The sequence below is a fragment of the Oncorhynchus tshawytscha genome, linkage group LG13 (assembly GCF_018296145.1).
Source record: "Oncorhynchus tshawytscha isolate Ot180627B linkage group LG13, Otsh_v2.0, whole genome shotgun sequence".
Taxonomy (NCBI): domain Eukaryota; kingdom Metazoa; phylum Chordata; class Actinopteri; order Salmoniformes; family Salmonidae; genus Oncorhynchus; species Oncorhynchus tshawytscha.
This window is the reverse complement of record NC_056441.1, coordinates 59,022,894-59,039,824: the sequence shown is the minus strand read 5'-3', so window position 1 is coordinate 59,039,824 and position 16,931 is coordinate 59,022,894. Positions and strand designations below refer to the sequence as shown.

The window sequence follows — 16,931 nt, the reverse complement described above, 5'->3', positions numbered from 1 at the left end:
TGGGGAATATTTTGTGCATATCTAACGTTTATATGTCTTGTATTTTAATAGGTGTATGCTTTCATCGATTTTGACCATGCATCGATTAAAATAAACAGAGTAAAGTGACTATTGCATAATCTGCGTACTGCCATAATCAGTTTACTATTGAATTATTACTGTGCATGTAAACGTACTCAGTGTGACATGCTCGTGTTACAGTAACTGAGGGTGAAGTCACCTTGAAGTTGGCAGTGGTTCCAGAGATGGCGCCAGTGGTACAGGTCCTTGTGTACAGTATGCTACCCAGTGAGACTGTCATCGCCCACAGCATGAACTTCCCCACTGAGAAATGCTTCAGGCACAAGGTGTGTGTATATGTGGGCATGCTTCTTCGTGTGTTATACCCTCTGACTTCTGCACATCACAAACATACTATGTTCATTTTATGGAATGTATAAAAAGTGTTAAGTATTTCCATGCACATACATATCATTCCGTGTATAAAGGTGTATAATGTACACTTATGTATGTCATGTGCACTAGGTGTCGGTGGAGTTCTCACCCTCACAAGCAGTTCCAGGGGAGCAGAACACCCTGCAGCTCTCGGCCCAGCCCGGCTCCCTCTGTGGCCTCAGTGCTGTGGACCAGAGTGTTCACATCTTGGAGCCAGGGAAGAGGCTGAATGCTGACAAGGTAACAGAGCTCGGTGTAGTGAATATCAACGGTCATACAGTACCACTATATAAACAGCTTTTGTGGTGCTGGCAATACAAGCAACTTCAGGGGACTAAGAAGTGACAACAGCAGACTTGGAGTGGGTCTGTTCAATGTTGGCCATTTGGAGTACCTTCATCAACTGAAAAGCACCTCCCTATTGGTTCATATTCTGTTCAGGGCACAGAAACCATTAAAAACGTGTAGCAATGGAAAATGAAACTGAGCATTTCTTATTTGACAAGTCTAAGTAGTCCATGCCTTCTGTTTGGTGCCCAATGAACAACGTCATTTCACATCTCCTTATTATCCCATTCCAGATATTTGATTTGTTACCAGTCAAGGAGACAACACACATTCCCTACCAGCTTGAAGATCAAATAGCATGTTTACGTGTAAGACCAAGGAGAAATGTAATGCTATACCCAGGACAAACTGAGGAGAAAAATGAACCTTATGAAGTTTTTAAGGTAACTTCAGCCTTGTTTTCTCTTAACTTGAAGCCTCTTTTCCTCTCTCGTAAGAATCGGTTACCATACTGTTAGCATGCATTCATCTCCTTAAATTATCAATTTCTTTAATAGCCAGTTTGAACTAAAAAACCCACATTTAGAATAGAAAAATAAAACTGAGACATTCATTAATATTGCGCTCTCTTGTTTGTGATTTCTAGAAACTGGGACTGAAGCTGGCAACTAATCTGGTTCTAAGAGTACCTTCCTGCCTAAGTTTTAAGGGAACCCAGTACCATCGCGGCCATGGTGAGATGTCCTTCTAACCATTTCTTACACTTGTCATTGCCAGAAGTCTTTGGTGAATCTTGGGAAATGTGATTCTAACATGAGGTCACCAGTGACCTCAGCATTCTGTCTGGTTTGACCAGGCTCATTCTAACACGAGAATAATGATTATGTTTTGTTTTAATAGGACGCTATATAAGCTACTCTCACCATCAAACCATGGACAGACTTCTGGTGGCTCAATCTGGAACAGCTGGTGGCCTTGCACCTCCGCCACCCATACAGACGGTCCGTACGTTCTTCCCTGAGACGTGGATATGGGATCTTGTAGAAGTTGGGTAAGAGCACTGCACAGTGAGGCTGTTGCCTTATAAACGTCACTAAAATAATGTGCGCACATCGATGAGGCAGAAGGTGATGTTTCTGAACGGTCAGATAGTTAGCAACAATAACAAGAGGCTGCCATGTTGGGAATAGTAGGTGTCTCGTTTCAGCTCGTTGTATCTTCTTATTGATACCATCTCTTGTTTTGAGGTGTTTTGACTCATGTCATGTCTATGCTAATATGGCAAAACATTTGCTAGCTTGCTACCAACAACTGTAACGATGTATTTGAGAGACAACAAGTGCTCATTGTGCAAATGTATTTATGTTTTCAATAAACATTTGAAGGCAAAATATAGTTTAGATGTTGTCAACAATCTAAGCCAACCCCGTCTGTTTTGCTCCATATTTCCGCACGTGTCGGTTTTGTTGCTAAACAACCAGTCTATCACAGTGCCATTAGTTTTGTCACCAAAGCCCCATATACTACCCACCACTTCGACCTGTATGCTCTCGCTGGCTAGCTGGCTCTCGTCGCCAAACCCACTGGCTTCAGGTCATCTATAAGTCTTTGCTAGGTTAGGTAAAGTCCCGCCTTATCTCAGCTCACTGGTCACCATAGCAGCACTCACCCCTAGCACACGTTCCAGCAGGTATATTTCACTGGTCACCCCCAAAGCCAATTCCTATTTGGCCGCCTTTCCTTCCAGTTCTCTGCTGCCAATGACTGGAACGAATTGCAAAAATCACTGAAGCTGGAGACTCATATCTCCCTCAACTTTAAGCACCAGCTGTCAGAGCAGCTCACAGATCACTGCACCTGTACATAGCCCATCTGTAAATAGCCCACCCAACTACCTCATCCCCATACTGTTTTTTTCTTCTCCTTTGCACCCCTATATCTCCACTTGCACATTCATCTTATGAACATCAAATCAAATCAAATGTATTTATATAGCCCTTCGTACATCAGCTGATATCTCAAAGTGCTGTACAGAAACCCAGCCTAAAACCCCAAACAGCAAGCAATGCAGGTGTAGAAGCACGGTGGCTAGGAAAAACTCCCTAGAAAGGCCAAAACTTAGGAAGAAACCTAGAGAGGAACCAGGCTATGTGGGATGGCCAGTCCTCTTCTGGCTGTGTCGGGTGGAGATTATAACCGAACATGGCCAAGATGTTCAAATGTTCAGAAATTACCAGCATGGTCCAATAATAATAAGGCAGAACAGTTGAAACTGGAGCAGCAGCACGGCCAGGTGGACTGGGGACAGCAAGGAGTCATCATGTCAGGTAGTCCTGAGGCATGGTCCTAGGGCTCAGGTCCTCCGAGAGAGAGAAAGAAAGAGAGAAAGAGAGAATTAGAGAGAGCACACTTAAATTCACACAGGACACCGAATAGGACAGGAGAAGTACTCCAGATATAACAAACTGACCCTAGCCCCCGACACATAAACTACTGCAGCATAAATACTGGAGGCTGAGACAGGAGGGGTCAGGAGACACTGTGGCGCCATCCGAGGACACCCCCGGACAGGGCCAAACAGGAAGGATATAACATCTATCACTCTAGTGTTTAAATTGCTACATTTGAATTATTTCGCCACCATGGCCTATTTATTGCCTTACCTCATTTACATACACTGTACATATACTTTTTTTTCTATTGTGTTATTGACTGTATGTTTGTTTATTCCATGTGTAACCCAGTTGTAAATGAGAACATGTTCTCAGCTAGCCTACCTGGTTAAATAAAGGTGCAATATATATTGTTTAAAAGTTGAACCACGGGACAGGGTCAATTAAGCTGCCTACAAATTTCTGTGGTGAATGAAATATTACCACCACCTAATTAAAACCCTAGCTAGGTTTCCATCCAATTGGCGACAGATTTTCATGCAAGTATGTTCTAAAATCTGCATAAAAATAATATGCTTATTTTCCTACCAGAGATGTGTTTCCATTTAAATGTACTTGTTGCGGGTTAAAGACTGGGCGTGATGTAGTGCACGTAAAAAATACATTTTGCGGTAAAATTTCCATGTTCCATGTTAAATGGGTTTCCATTGCATTTTCAAAATGTGTCTTTTAGCGAGTCTGCCCACTCTGGTATTGGCATGTGCGCTCTAGCTAACAGCTCGCAGATACAGTGTGGGTATAGCCTACATGATGAGATCGATGATGAGAAAAGGCAGGGCCTCCCGGGTGGCGCAGTGGTTAAGGGCGCTGTACTGCAGCGCCAGCTGTGCCACCAGAGACCCTGGATTCGCCCCAAGGCTCTGTCGTAACCGGCCGCGACCGGGAGGTCTGTGGGGCGACGCACAATTGGCCTAGCGTCGTCCGGGTTAGGGAGGGGTTGGCCGGTAGGGATATCCTTGTCTCATCGCGCACCAGCGCCTCCTGTGGCGGGCCAGGCGCAGTGCGCGCTAACCATGGTTGCCAGTTTGCACGGTGTTTCCCCCGACACATTGGTGCGGCTGGCTTCTGGGTTGGATGCGTGCTGTGAGGACGCATGACTTTCAACCTTCAACTCTCCCGAGCCCGTACGGGCGATGAGACAAGATTGTAGCTACTAAAACAATTGGATACCACGAAATTGGGGAGAAAAAGGGGCAAAATTCAAAAAACAAAAACAAAAAAAAGGCAGCCAAGCATCGATCATCATGTCACCAGAATAAAACCCTCAATATTTATTGGAAAGGAGCAGGATGGCCCTTATGGGTATCCGCACCTATGTAGGACATGCACAGACTAGGCTAGTAAACATAAAATCTCGTTGTCGTGCCTCATTATTTTAGATGATACTACGTGGTGTCAGAAGTGGTTTTAATAATCACATAAATGTAAAGGACCTATTGCCAAGTTTCAAGTCAAGGAGGGCACAGTGTTGGAGATGAACGGCGCAGATCATCATTGGGCTAGCTATTGGGCTAGCTAACGAGCAAGGACTAAGTTACTGCTAGCAACATGTTGCAAGAGGAAGAAACTGGTGGTGTTTCAGGGTTTGCAACTCCAAGATCAACGGGCTCCCACGCAAACATGGACAGGCCAGTGATTAGTGCTGATGGATTTCGCATTAGTCCCCCAGAGAATTTTGATTGTATGGACATACATTCAAAACTGGTCAAAATGGATCAGGCGCTTTGAAAGGTACAGAGTAGCTTCAGGCTTAAATGTAAAAAAGGAGGCATTTCAAGTTAATACACAGATCGACTCTATGGGTGATGAAGCCAAGGATATGCTAAATGCTTCACTGTTGACTGAGGAAGAGAAACTTAACTACTGTGCCGTTAAAGACTGTTTTGAAATGCATTTAGTAGGGAGACAACATTATATTTGAGAGAGCTTAGTTTAATGTGCACAAACAGGAGCAGAGTGAAACCACCGACAGTTTTATCATAGCTGTTCACAAGCTAGCGGAACATTGTCAGTTTGGCACACTCAGGGAAGAGCTGATCCGAGATCGGATTGTGGGAATAACAAATATCTCACTTTCTGAAAAGTTACAGTTGGATTCCCAGCTTACCTTGTCCAATACTGTAAACCAGGTTAGGCAGAGTGAGACAGTAAAAAGACAGCAGACGATGCTACGCCACAGCAGCTCCTTGCAGACTGAAGACAGCAGACGATGCTACGCCACAGCAGCTCCTTGCAGACTGAAGACAGCAAGGAAATACATGCGTTTTCATACTGTGCTAACAAAAAAAAAACTAAGGGGAACGCAGAACAGAGACAGACGTGGAGAAAACAATCAAAGACAGAGCCAATTCTAGTGTTTGTCACAAATATGGGAAATCCCCTTTCCACAGCTGGAAAGATTGTCCAGCAAAGGATGAGGAATGCAGGAAATGTCACAGGAGAGGACACTTTTCAGCTGTCTGTCAATCAAAGAAAATGCATGAGGTCTCAGAGGAGGAATAGCAGCTACAGCAGGCCAGCATCTGTCTGGGAGAAGTAAAGGAAAACAATGTTGGCTGACACTCAGACATTAAACTCAATGGGGAGGTTGTGTCATTTAAACTAGACATAGGGGCAGCAGTGACAGCAATCCCCACTAGGCTGTACAGCTATAGCAGAGATGGCCCTTTTCTCTCTACAAACAAAAAACTGTACGTGCCCAGTAATAAGATATTACCAGTGGTAGGGCAGTTGGTGATTAAACTGGAGAATAAAGACAAGAATGACATCCAGCCTGTCTTTGTCATTGATTATCTGGCCAGACAGTTGCTGGGGCTGCCAGCAATTGAAGCATTGCAACTAATTTAGAGAGTGAGAGAACTGGAGGACCCAGGGGAGGTTTTCAAAAAGACATTCCCAAAAGTGTTTTTGGCCTTGGAAGGCTAGAAGGTAACTACAAAATCCACCGAAAGATGATGCGGTCCCCTATGGCAAAAGTAAAGGAAAAGTTGGGGAGGATGGAAGAAATTGGGGCTGTGTCTAAAATCCCATTGACTGGTGTGCAGGGATGGTGGTGGTCCCAAAAGCCCACGAGGGAAGGCACTGATCACAGCAGACACACTCTCCAAATAAACATCCATTAACAGAGGAGGAGCAGTGTCTAGAGGGTGAGGTACAGGTGTCCATTAATGCAGTAAGAGACAGTCTACCTGCATCTCAGACCAAACTGAGGCAGATTGCAGAGGAGCAACAGTGATAGTACAGCAGTGTAAAAAGGGATGGCCCAGGCAGGAGGACCTGTCTCAGCTGCTGAAGCCCTATTGGGAGCACCAAAGTGACTTCCACTGTAATGGAGACCTTCTCATGAAAGGACAACGGATAGTTATCCCAGAGACTCTACAACTGGAAATGCTAGACAGAGTGCATGATGGACACATGGGGATAACCAAATGCAGACTGAGGGCTCAACAGTCAGTGTGGTGTCTTGGTCTGAGTACTCAGATTGCCAAGGTGGTGGCCCAGTGTAAAGTGAGGGGGGGAATGTCAACCATGTCATCCTGAACCAATGATGGCAACAGAGCTGCCATAATGGCCATGGCAAAATGTAGGGGCAGATATGTTCTATTGGAAAAATGACACTTATCTGCTAGTCGTAGATTACTATTCAAGATACATTGAAATAGCAAAGACACCCATAACCACACCAGCTGGTGTTATCAATGGATTAAAGTCCATTTTTTTCCAGGCAAGGGGTTGCTGAGGTCCAGGTTACAGGTAACGCTCCCCAGTACTCTGCGAGCTCCTTTTCTGCTTTTTCCGCAGAATATGACTTCACACATGTGACCAGTAGCCCGTACCATGCAAAGAGCAACGGAAAGGCAAAAAGAGCTGTGAAAACAGTCAAAGGACTGCTGAAAAAGAACAAGGATCCGTACAGGGCTCTTTTAGCTTACATAGTTATACCACTGCATCATGGGCTGTCGCCTGCCGAGCTCCTGGTGGGTGCTTTCCCCATTTGCCTGTCTCCCCAGCACAGCTTAAACCCCAATGGCTTAACAGAAAGGCCTTCACTGAGACGGACAAACAGCTGAAACAAACACAAACTGGAGACTTTAATCAGAGACACAGTGCTACGGAGAGGCCAGAGCTGACAGAAGGTCAACGTGTGTAGATTACAAACTCAAAGACACCAGCAAAAGTGCTGAGGAATGCGGATGTCCCCCCCTCCTACTATGTGGTTGACACAGTCTCAGAGGAGGTTCGGAGGAAAAAAACACACCCCAGAGCTCTTCCAGATCTATCAGCCATACAGGCTGAGGAGGCCACAGACAACACACAAAAAAATCAAATCAAATCAAATTTTATTTTATTTGTCACATACACATGGTTAGCAGATGTTAATGTGAGTGTAGCGAAATGCTTGTGCTTCTAGTTCCGACAATGCAGTAATAACCAACGAGTAATCTAACCTAACAATTCCACAACTACTACCTTATACACACAAGTGTAAAGGGATAAAGAATATGTACATAAAGATATATGAATGAGTGATGGTACAGAGCGGCATAGGCAAGATGCAGTAGATGGTATTGAGTACAGTATATGCATATGAGATGAGTATGTAAACAAAGTGGCATAGTTTAAAGTGGCTAGTGATACATGTATTACATAAAGATGCAGTAGATGATATAGAGTACAGTATATACGTATACATATGTAAACATTATATTAAGTAGCATTGTTTAAAGTGGCTAGTGATATATTTTACATCAATTCCCATCAATTCCCATTATTAAAGTGGCTGGAGTTGAGTCAGTGTGTTGACAGCAGCCACTCAATGTTAGTGGTGGCTGTTTAACAGTCTGATGGCCTTGAGATAGAAGCTGTTTTTCAGTCTCTCGGTCCCACCTTTGATGCACCTGTACTGACCTCGCCTTCTGGATGATAGCGGAGTGAACAGGCAGTGGCTCGGGTGGTTGTTGTCCTTGATGATCTTTATGGCCTTCCTGTGACATCGGGTGGTGTAGGTGTCCTGGAGGGCAGGTAGTTTGCCCCCGGTGATGCGTTGTGCAGACCTCACTACCCTCTGGAGAGCCTTACGGTTGTGGGCGGAGCAGTTGCCGTACCAGGCAGTGATACAGCCCGACAGGATGCTCTCGATTGTGCATCTGTAGAAGTTTGTGAGTGCTTTTGGTGACAAGCCGAATTTCTTCAGCCTCCTGAGGTTGAAGAGGTGCTGCTGCGCCTTCTTCACGATTCCGTCTGTGTGGGTGGACCAATTCAGTTTGTCTGTGATGTGTACGCTGAGGAACTTAAAACTTACTACCCTCTCCACTACTGTTCCATCGATGTGGATAGGGGGGTGTTCCCTCTGCTGTTTCCTGAAGTCCACAATCATCTCCTTAGTTTTGTTGACGTTGAGTGTGAGGTTATTTTCCTGACACCACACTCCGAGGGCCCTCACTTCCTCCCTGTAGGCCGTCTCGTCGTTGTTGGTAATCAAGCCTACCACTGTTGTGTCGTCCGCAAACTTGATGATTGAGTTGGAGGCGTGCGTGGTTACGCAGTCGTGGGTGAACAGGGAGTACAGGAGAGGGCTCAGAATGCACCCTTGTGGGGCCCCAGTGTTGAGGATCAGCGGGGTGGAGATGTTTTTACCTTCCACTAACCCCATGGGGGCGGCCCATCAGGAAGTCCAGTACCCAGTTGCACAGGGTGGGGTCGAGACCCAGCGTCTCGAGCTTGATGACGAGCTTGGAGGGCACTATGGTGTTAAATGCTGAGCTGTAGTCGATGAACAGCATTCTCACATAGGTATTCCTCTTGTCCAGATGGGTTAGGGCAGTGTGCAGTGTGGTTGAGATTGCATTGTCTGTGGACCTATTTGGGCGGTAAGCAAATTGGAGTGGGTCTAGGGTGTCAGGTAGGGTGGAGGTGATATGGTCCTTGACTAGTCTCTCAAAGCACTTCATGATGACGGAAGTGAGTGCTAGTCGTTTAGCTCAGTTACCTTAGCTTTCTTGGGAACAGGAACAATGGTGGCCCTCTTGAAGCATGTGGGAACAACAGACTGGGATAGGGATTGATTGACTATGTCCGTAAACACACCAGCCAGCTGGTCTGCGCATGCTCTGAGGGCGCGGCTGGGGATGCCGTCTGGGCCTGCAGCCTTGCGAGGGTTAACATATTTAAATGTTTTACTCACCTCGGCTGCAGTGAAGGAGAGTCCGCATGTTTTGGTTGCGGGCCATATCAGTGGCACTATATTGTCCTCAAAGCGGGCAAAAAAGTTATTTAGTCTGCCTGGGAGCAAGACATCCTGGTCCGTGACTGGGCTGGTTTTCGTTTTGTAATCCGTGATTGACTGTAGACCCTGCCACATACCTCTTGTGTCTGAGCCGTTGAATTGCGATTCTACTTTGTCTCTATACTGACGCTTAGCTTGTTTTATTGCCTTGCGGAGGGAATAGCTACACTGTTTGTATTCGGTCATGTTTCCACCTTGCCCTGATTAAAAGCAGTGGTTCGCGCTTTCAGTTTCACGTGAATGCTGCCATCAATCCACGGTTTCTGGTTTGGGAATGTTTTAATCGTTGCTATGGGAACGACATCTTCAACGCACGTTCTAATGAACTCGCTCACCGAATCAGCGTATTTGTCAATGTTGTTGTTTGACGCAATACTAAACATATCCCAGTCCACGTGATGGAAGCAGTCTCGGAGCGTGGAATCAGATTGGTCAGACCAGCGTTGAACAGACCTCAGCATGGGAGCTTCTCACTACTTCCGCCGCCGACAGAGATGGCCGCCTCGCTTCGCGTTCCTAGGAAACTATGCATAGGGGGAAGGAGAGAGAATGCTCATAGATCCACAAGCTCACCCAAAAAGGGATGTGAAGCCACCAGAGTGGCTAAAAGACTGTGTTGCGTGAATACAATACATACTGTTGGGGACCATACCCAGCAAGTGGAGACCGTACCTAAGTTAATGCATAGGAGGTCAGACTGTGTAATGTAATGCTTTCATAATGTTTCAGGATATGAAGTAGCATGTTAAAGAGGATGATATTATTGTTAATTTGAGAGGGGAAGATGTAGTAGGATGGCCCTTGTGGGTATCTGTACCTATGTATGACTTGCGCAGGCTAGGCTAGTAAACATGCTGAAGCTAGAACCTCGTTGTCGTGCCTCCTTATTTTAGATGATACCACACTCATCATCTTGCGCTTTTAGCACCCTGTGAAGTTCATCATTACTTATTTCATCCGTAGCCTAATAAACTGCATGCTTTCCTGACGAATGGTTGTGGGAGGACCACAACATGTCATCGCGTGACTCCAAGTTTACTTTGATATGATGGTTATTATATCAATATTTGGTCATAAAAGCGTTTCCACCCCCATTTCTCGCATAAATAATTTTCCAGACACAAAAACATCCCACCTTGTCTAGCGTATTTTGTTATGTTGACGTTTTGAAAGTTTACAGACAAATGTTGTTTCCCTGAACAAGGCAGTTAACTCACTGTTCCCCAGTAGGCTGTCATTGTAAATAAGATTTTGTTCTTAACTGACTGGCCTAGTTAAATAATGGTTAAATTTTAAAACATAACTGCTAAAATGGTATGATTCAAGAACCAGTGATGCATTTGGGGTTTGACAACTAAGCAATTGTTGTTAATATTTTACTATCAAAATAATTTTCCAGAATATTCAGATGTTTTTGTTCAATAAAGATTAATTTGTCTACATTTTTTGCCACTAATATCACATAGGCTAAATCATTTGGGGCTAATTCACCACCTGAGGAAGTGGTTAGGAGATCGCTAACTCTAATTGTTGTTATTATTTGACAATAGCCTATTACAAATAGTTAGCCTTCTTACTGATATCTAACAGTATATTTAATGTATATGCACCCACCTTGACAGGCCTATGCAACCACCTTTTTAATATTGCCCTTTGTTCAATATTAAATACAATTCAGACCACAAACCTGGGCCCATTATCTCTTGAACAGCAACAATAGTGGTTGCTTTCAATTGAACCTTTATTTAACTAGGAAAGTCAGTTAAGAACAAATTCTCATTTACAATGACGGCCTACAATACTGTGTCTTTCCCGCCATTAGACCTACATTTAGAAATATTGTGCAATCAGAAAGCATGTCACAAAGGAGAGAGCGAGAGAAACTGCACTGCTCCAAAGCAGCAAGCAGGAACTCTGTAGTCCAGACGACTGCCTGATTGACCAGTGGGACAGGTGTCAATGTTTGGTAGCCTTACCTTCAACAAGAGAAGTCATCCACCCTTGATGGGCAATCAGCAGAACAATAGAATCTCTGAGAGCATGTTCAAAGTCTTGATGATGAGCTAAATGAAAGCATTGAGTACTAGATTAAGTCATCCTGAAAGTAATCAGCTGTTTTTAAGAATGTAACATAAAATGTTAATTATTGTAATTGGATTACATAATCCCTGTTAATCTTTTACTACCCAACCATTTGCCTGGGAAGAAAACACTTCAATTTGCTCAACTTGCCATAGAGCTCACCAGCTTGTAGTCCTAAAACCCGGAAATGGGTTCGTTCAGCCATTCATATGAGGAAAATGAATGGGGAAAGAATAGGGTTTTGGGATAAAAGCCGAAAATAAAGTCTGAGATTAACACAGGTTTAGGAGATCTTTTACGTTTTGTTCAGTGACATAATATCAGTCAGTTAACATGACCTTTATGAAACATGAATAATTTATGTAATTTATGTGCTTTTATTATTACATTACAAAATTCACAAGAGAGGCGTTAGCTGATGAAGATTATCTCAAAAAGCAAAACGTACAGTAAAAGATCTCCTAAACCTGTCTTTACCTCAGACCTTATTTTCTGCATTTATCCAAAACCTCTCCAAAAACTAAATTCATTTTCCCATAGGCTTTGTCTAACGTACCATGGAGAAGTTTGTGCCTTCAAATATACGCCGTTACTATTGCTCTCTATTGACAAAACCATTAGCTCAATTTACCCCAAGGCAAACATTTAGACTATATTAGCCCACACAGCTACAAGGAGGCACTCATGCTAGGTTTAGGACCTCATATTGTAGCTTATAGAACCACCAACTGATGTATAGGACAATCTTAATTATCTACTTTGGTTTAGATACAACAATCATGAAACCTCTAACACAACAAATTCATTTGACTTGGTGAAAATCTGTTTTTTGGACCTAACTTGCTTACCACTTTTTTCAAGTGGTTTCTTCCTTTATCGACTCCATGAAATGTCCTCTTCCTAAATATGTAGTCTAATTATACATTTTGTGTATAGTTTCCTAGAAACAAGGGTGGCTCAATTTACCCCTTTGGCTCAATTTTTCTCAATGGAACACTTAATGGCTTTCTGTTTGAACTCTGACCTCTGTATTACAGGGAATCCGGAACAGTAGACATGCCCCTCACAGTTCCAGACACCATCACCACCTGGGAGACAGAAGCATTCTGCCTGGCTCCTGGCGGCTTCGGCCTGGCTCCTCCAGTGGAGCTCACTGTCTTCCAGCCCTTCTTCCTGGAACTCACCCTGCCGTACTCCATCATCCGTGGAGAGCACTTTGAGCTGAAGGCCACTGTGTTTAACTACCTGTCCAAGTGCATCATGGTACGGCACCGCATCATGATCGTTTCTTGAGTTGTTTCATGAGTTGTTTTTAAACTCTTGTATTTTGTTTTGTTACAGTTGATCTAGTCAATGTTTATTTTTTAATGATTTTTTTACACCCAATGTATCAGTCTTGGGTTTTCCATGTTATCTTACAAGTGTTCCTCTTGGGCAGGTTTCTGTGACTCCAGCTCACTCCTTAGACTACACTCTCACACCCTTGAAGGATGTCCAGTACTCATCATGCTTGTGTGCCAATGGACGAAAGACCTTCAGTTGGACGATGGCACCCTCTATCCTGGGTAAATCACCAGTCTTCATTCAACCGTTCTAATACTGTAGAACTTTGTTCTAAAGCTGTATCCGTACCCATTGGATGCAGTGATCACAATATAGTGGCTTTATCCAGGAAAGCCAAATTTCCAACAGCTGGGCCTAAAATAGAGATCATACAAAATATTTTGCCCTGATTTAGGTGGATGATGTTAAAAAATATTTGTTGGTCTGATGTGATTAATGAGGAGCATCCAGACGCTGCACTTGATTAATTTATGAAATTGCTTCTTCCAATTATTGATAAACACGCACCTGTTAAGAAATTGACTGGATTGATGAGGAATTGTAAAACTGTATGGTTGAAAGAGATGGGGCAAAAGGAGTGGCTAATAAGTCTGGCTACTCATCTGACTGGCTGACTTACTGAAAATTGAGAAATTATGTGACTAAACTCAACAAAAAGAAGAAGAAACTGTATTATGAAGACAAGGTCAATGATATAAAGAATGATGGAAAAAAGGCAAACTTAAGCAGGAAATGCCAACAATGAACAGTGAGCAATTGTATTCATGCATTGCAAGGTTGAATTTTGGAAAATTAGTGTGGGAGATGTGGGAAAGTTATTGTTATTGATCCGTAATAGCAAACCTGCTGGCATGGACAACTTAGATGGAAAGCTACTGAGGATGGTAGCTGTCCTCTATAGCCACTCCTCTCTGTCATATTTTTAATCAGAGCCTAGGGGAAAGTCTTTGTCCTCAGGCCTGGAGAGAAGCCAAAGTAATTCTGCCACCCAAGAGTGGTAAAGCGGCCTTTACTGGTTCTAACAGCAGACCTATAAGCTTGCTGCCAGCTCTTAGCAAACTATTGGACAAGATTGTGTTTGAACAAATTCAATGCTATTTCTCTGTAAACAAATTAACAACAGACTTTCAGCATGCTTATAGAGAAGGGCACTCAACATGTACTGCACTGACACAAATGACCGATGATTGGTTGAAAGAAATTGATAATAATAAGATTGTGGGAGCTGTACTGTTAGATTTCAGTGCAGCCTTTGATATTATTGACCATAACCTGTTGTTGAAAAAACGTATGTGTTATGGCGATTCAAACTCTGCCATATCATGGATTCAGAGTTATCTATCTCATAGAACTCAAAGGGTTTTCTTTAATGGAAGCTTCTCTAATATCAAACATGTAAAGTGTGGTGTACCACAGGGCAGCTCTCTAGAACCTCTACTCTTTTCTGTGTTTACCAATGACCTGACACTGGCATTAAACTAAGCATGTGTGTCCATGTATGCTGATGATTCAAACATATACGCATCAGCAACCACAGCTAATGAAGTCACTGACACCCTTAACAAAGAGTTGCAGTCTATTTTGGAATGGGTGGCCAGTAATAAACTGGTCCGGAACATCACTAAGACTAAGAGCATTGTATTTGGTACAAATCATTGCTTAAGTTCTAGACCTCAGCTGAATCTGGCAATGAATGGTTTGGCTGTTGAACAAGTTGAGGAGACTAAATTACTTGGCGTTACTTTAGATAGAAACTGTTGTGGTCAAAACATATAGATTGGTTGTAAAGATGGGGAGAGGTCTAGCCATAATAAAGAGATGCTTTGCTTTGACACACACCCCAAAAAGCAAGTTCTGCAGGCTCTAGTTTTATCTTATCTTGATTATTGTCCGGTCGTGTTGTCCAGTGCTGCAAGGAAAGACCTAGCTAAGCTGCAGCTGGCCCAGAATAGAGTCGCACGTTTTGCTCTTAATTGTAATCAGAGGGCTGAAATAAATACTATGCATGCCAGTCTCTCTTGTCTAACAGTTGAGGAGAGACTGACTGCATCACTTCTTCTTTTTATAAGAAACATTAATGTGTTGAAAATCCAAAATTGTTTGCATAGTCAACTTACACACAGCTCTGACACACACACTTATCCCAATAGACATGCCACCAGGGGTCTTTTCACAGTCCCCAAATCCAGAACAAATTCAAGAAAGCGTACAGTATTATATAGAGCCCTAATTGCATGGAACTTCCTTCCATCTCATATTGCTCAAATAAGCAGCACATCTGGTTTCAAAAAACAGATAAAGCAACACTTTGCGGCACAAAGCCTCTCCCCTATTTGACCTAGATAGTTTGTGTGTATGCATTGATATGTAGGCTACGTGTGCCTTTTACATTTTTTATATGTAGTTCTGTCTTTGAGCTGTTCTTGTCTATTGATGTTTTGTATTATGTCATTCTGTATTATATTTCATGTTTTGTGTGGATCCCAGGAAGAGTAGCTGCTGCTTTTGCAACAGCTGTTGGGGATCCTAGCAAATACCAAAAACAGCAGAATGGATGTCAGCCTGAGTTGTGCACTCTCAGTCACCATATTGGATCTTGTGTAACTTGTGGTGTATTCTGTCTGTCAACGTGTGTGTAGGGGTTATGAATGTGTCCGTTAGTGCAGAGGCTGTCCAGTCCCACGCTGTGTGTGACAATGAGATTGTGAACGTACCGGAGAGAGGACGCATCGACACAGTCACACAGAACCTGCTGGTGAAGGTATGCAGCCTACTGTTGTGATGGAACGTACTGTTGTACAGATACCTAGAGTAACTACCTCTGACTGAAAATAATATCCTCTCTTCTCAGGCTGAGGGAACAGAGAAGACCGACACCTACAACTGGTTGCTGTGTCCAACTGGTCAGTAATACATGAACGTTGAATGTTCACTTTGGTTGAACTGATTATCTCCATTCATCTTATCATCTGTGTGTCCACAGGAGTAACTATGACAGAGGAGGTGGAACTGCAACTCCCCAAGAATGTGGTGGATGGATCTGATCGAATTTCTCTCTCAGTCCTGGGTAAAATAAACCATTGTATTATTTAGAGAGGCTTGGTGAGTTTAGACAGGAGTTTTGGTGAGAAAAGCAACCCTTATCCAGTGATAATGCTGCTGTTTGCTAAAGAGGACAGTATCACAGAAGTCCCATGTTTACCTGTAGGTGACATCCTGGGTCGGGCCCTGAAGAACCTGGATGGACTGTTGCAGATGCCGTATGGGTGTGGAGAGCAGAATATGGCCCTCCTCGCCCCCAATATCTACATCCTGGAGTACCTGAGGAACACAGAGCAGCTCACTCCAGCCATCCGAGACAAGGCCATCAAGTTCCTCACTAGTGGTAAGAGAGTCCCTCAAAATATGGGTCGTATTGATTAGGCACCAAACGGAAGAAAACTGACTGAAACAGAGCTGGATTTGTCCAATAAGAGCCCCTTTTTTTTGTTGTCCGTTGAAGAACATTTTTAAACATTTCACCACAGTGTGCCCTAGTGACTACAACCCTGCTATCATGTAAATTATAGAGCTACAGCACAGATGATATTACAGTGTTATCAACAGAGCATCACTCACCCAACACATGTTGGGACTTCCAGATGTTTTGCTAAAGTCATTTGATTATAGAATATAGATTTCTTTTAAATCCCAAATATCACCCTACTCCCTACATAGTGCACTACTTTTTTCCTGGCAAAAAGAGTACGCTAGGGAATAGGGTGCCATTTGGGGCGCACCCTCAGTGAATATAAAACACACTTGGTTACTGTTGTTTGCTTTAAAAACTCACCGACAGGTTACCAAAGGCAGCTGAACTACAAGCATGTTGATGGTGCATACAGCACATTTGGACAGGGTTCAGGGAACACTTGGTAAGTATTGTGTTTCACCTACTGGTAAACACATTATAACTGTGTCTGTTTCAATTAAGTATTGACCAATCAAATGGCATTGTCTCTGACAGGGAGACCATGGATGTGACATAAATTAAAATAATCTTT

The 16,931-nt window shown here is 43.4% G+C and overlaps 1 protein-coding gene across 1 annotated transcript in view; it reads left to right on the top strand.

Moving 5' to 3' along the window:
- Positions 1-16,931, top strand: part of LOC112265393 (alpha-2-macroglobulin) — a 37,338-nt gene that overhangs the window by 9,042 nt on the left and 11,365 nt on the right. Inside the window, exons 14-25 of the mRNA XM_024442642.2 lie at positions 202-347; positions 526-675; positions 1,017-1,166; positions 1,370-1,457; positions 1,624-1,774; positions 12,582-12,807; positions 12,983-13,109; positions 15,528-15,649; positions 15,740-15,791; positions 15,872-15,955; positions 16,097-16,273; positions 16,727-16,802. Coding sequence (XP_024298410.2) covers positions 202-347; positions 526-675; positions 1,017-1,166; positions 1,370-1,457; positions 1,624-1,774; positions 12,582-12,807; positions 12,983-13,109; positions 15,528-15,649; positions 15,740-15,791; positions 15,872-15,955; positions 16,097-16,273; positions 16,727-16,802 — 1,549 coding nt within the window. The remainder of the gene's footprint in view (positions 1-201; positions 348-525; positions 676-1,016; positions 1,167-1,369; positions 1,458-1,623; positions 1,775-12,581; positions 12,808-12,982; positions 13,110-15,527; positions 15,650-15,739; positions 15,792-15,871; positions 15,956-16,096; positions 16,274-16,726; positions 16,803-16,931) is intronic.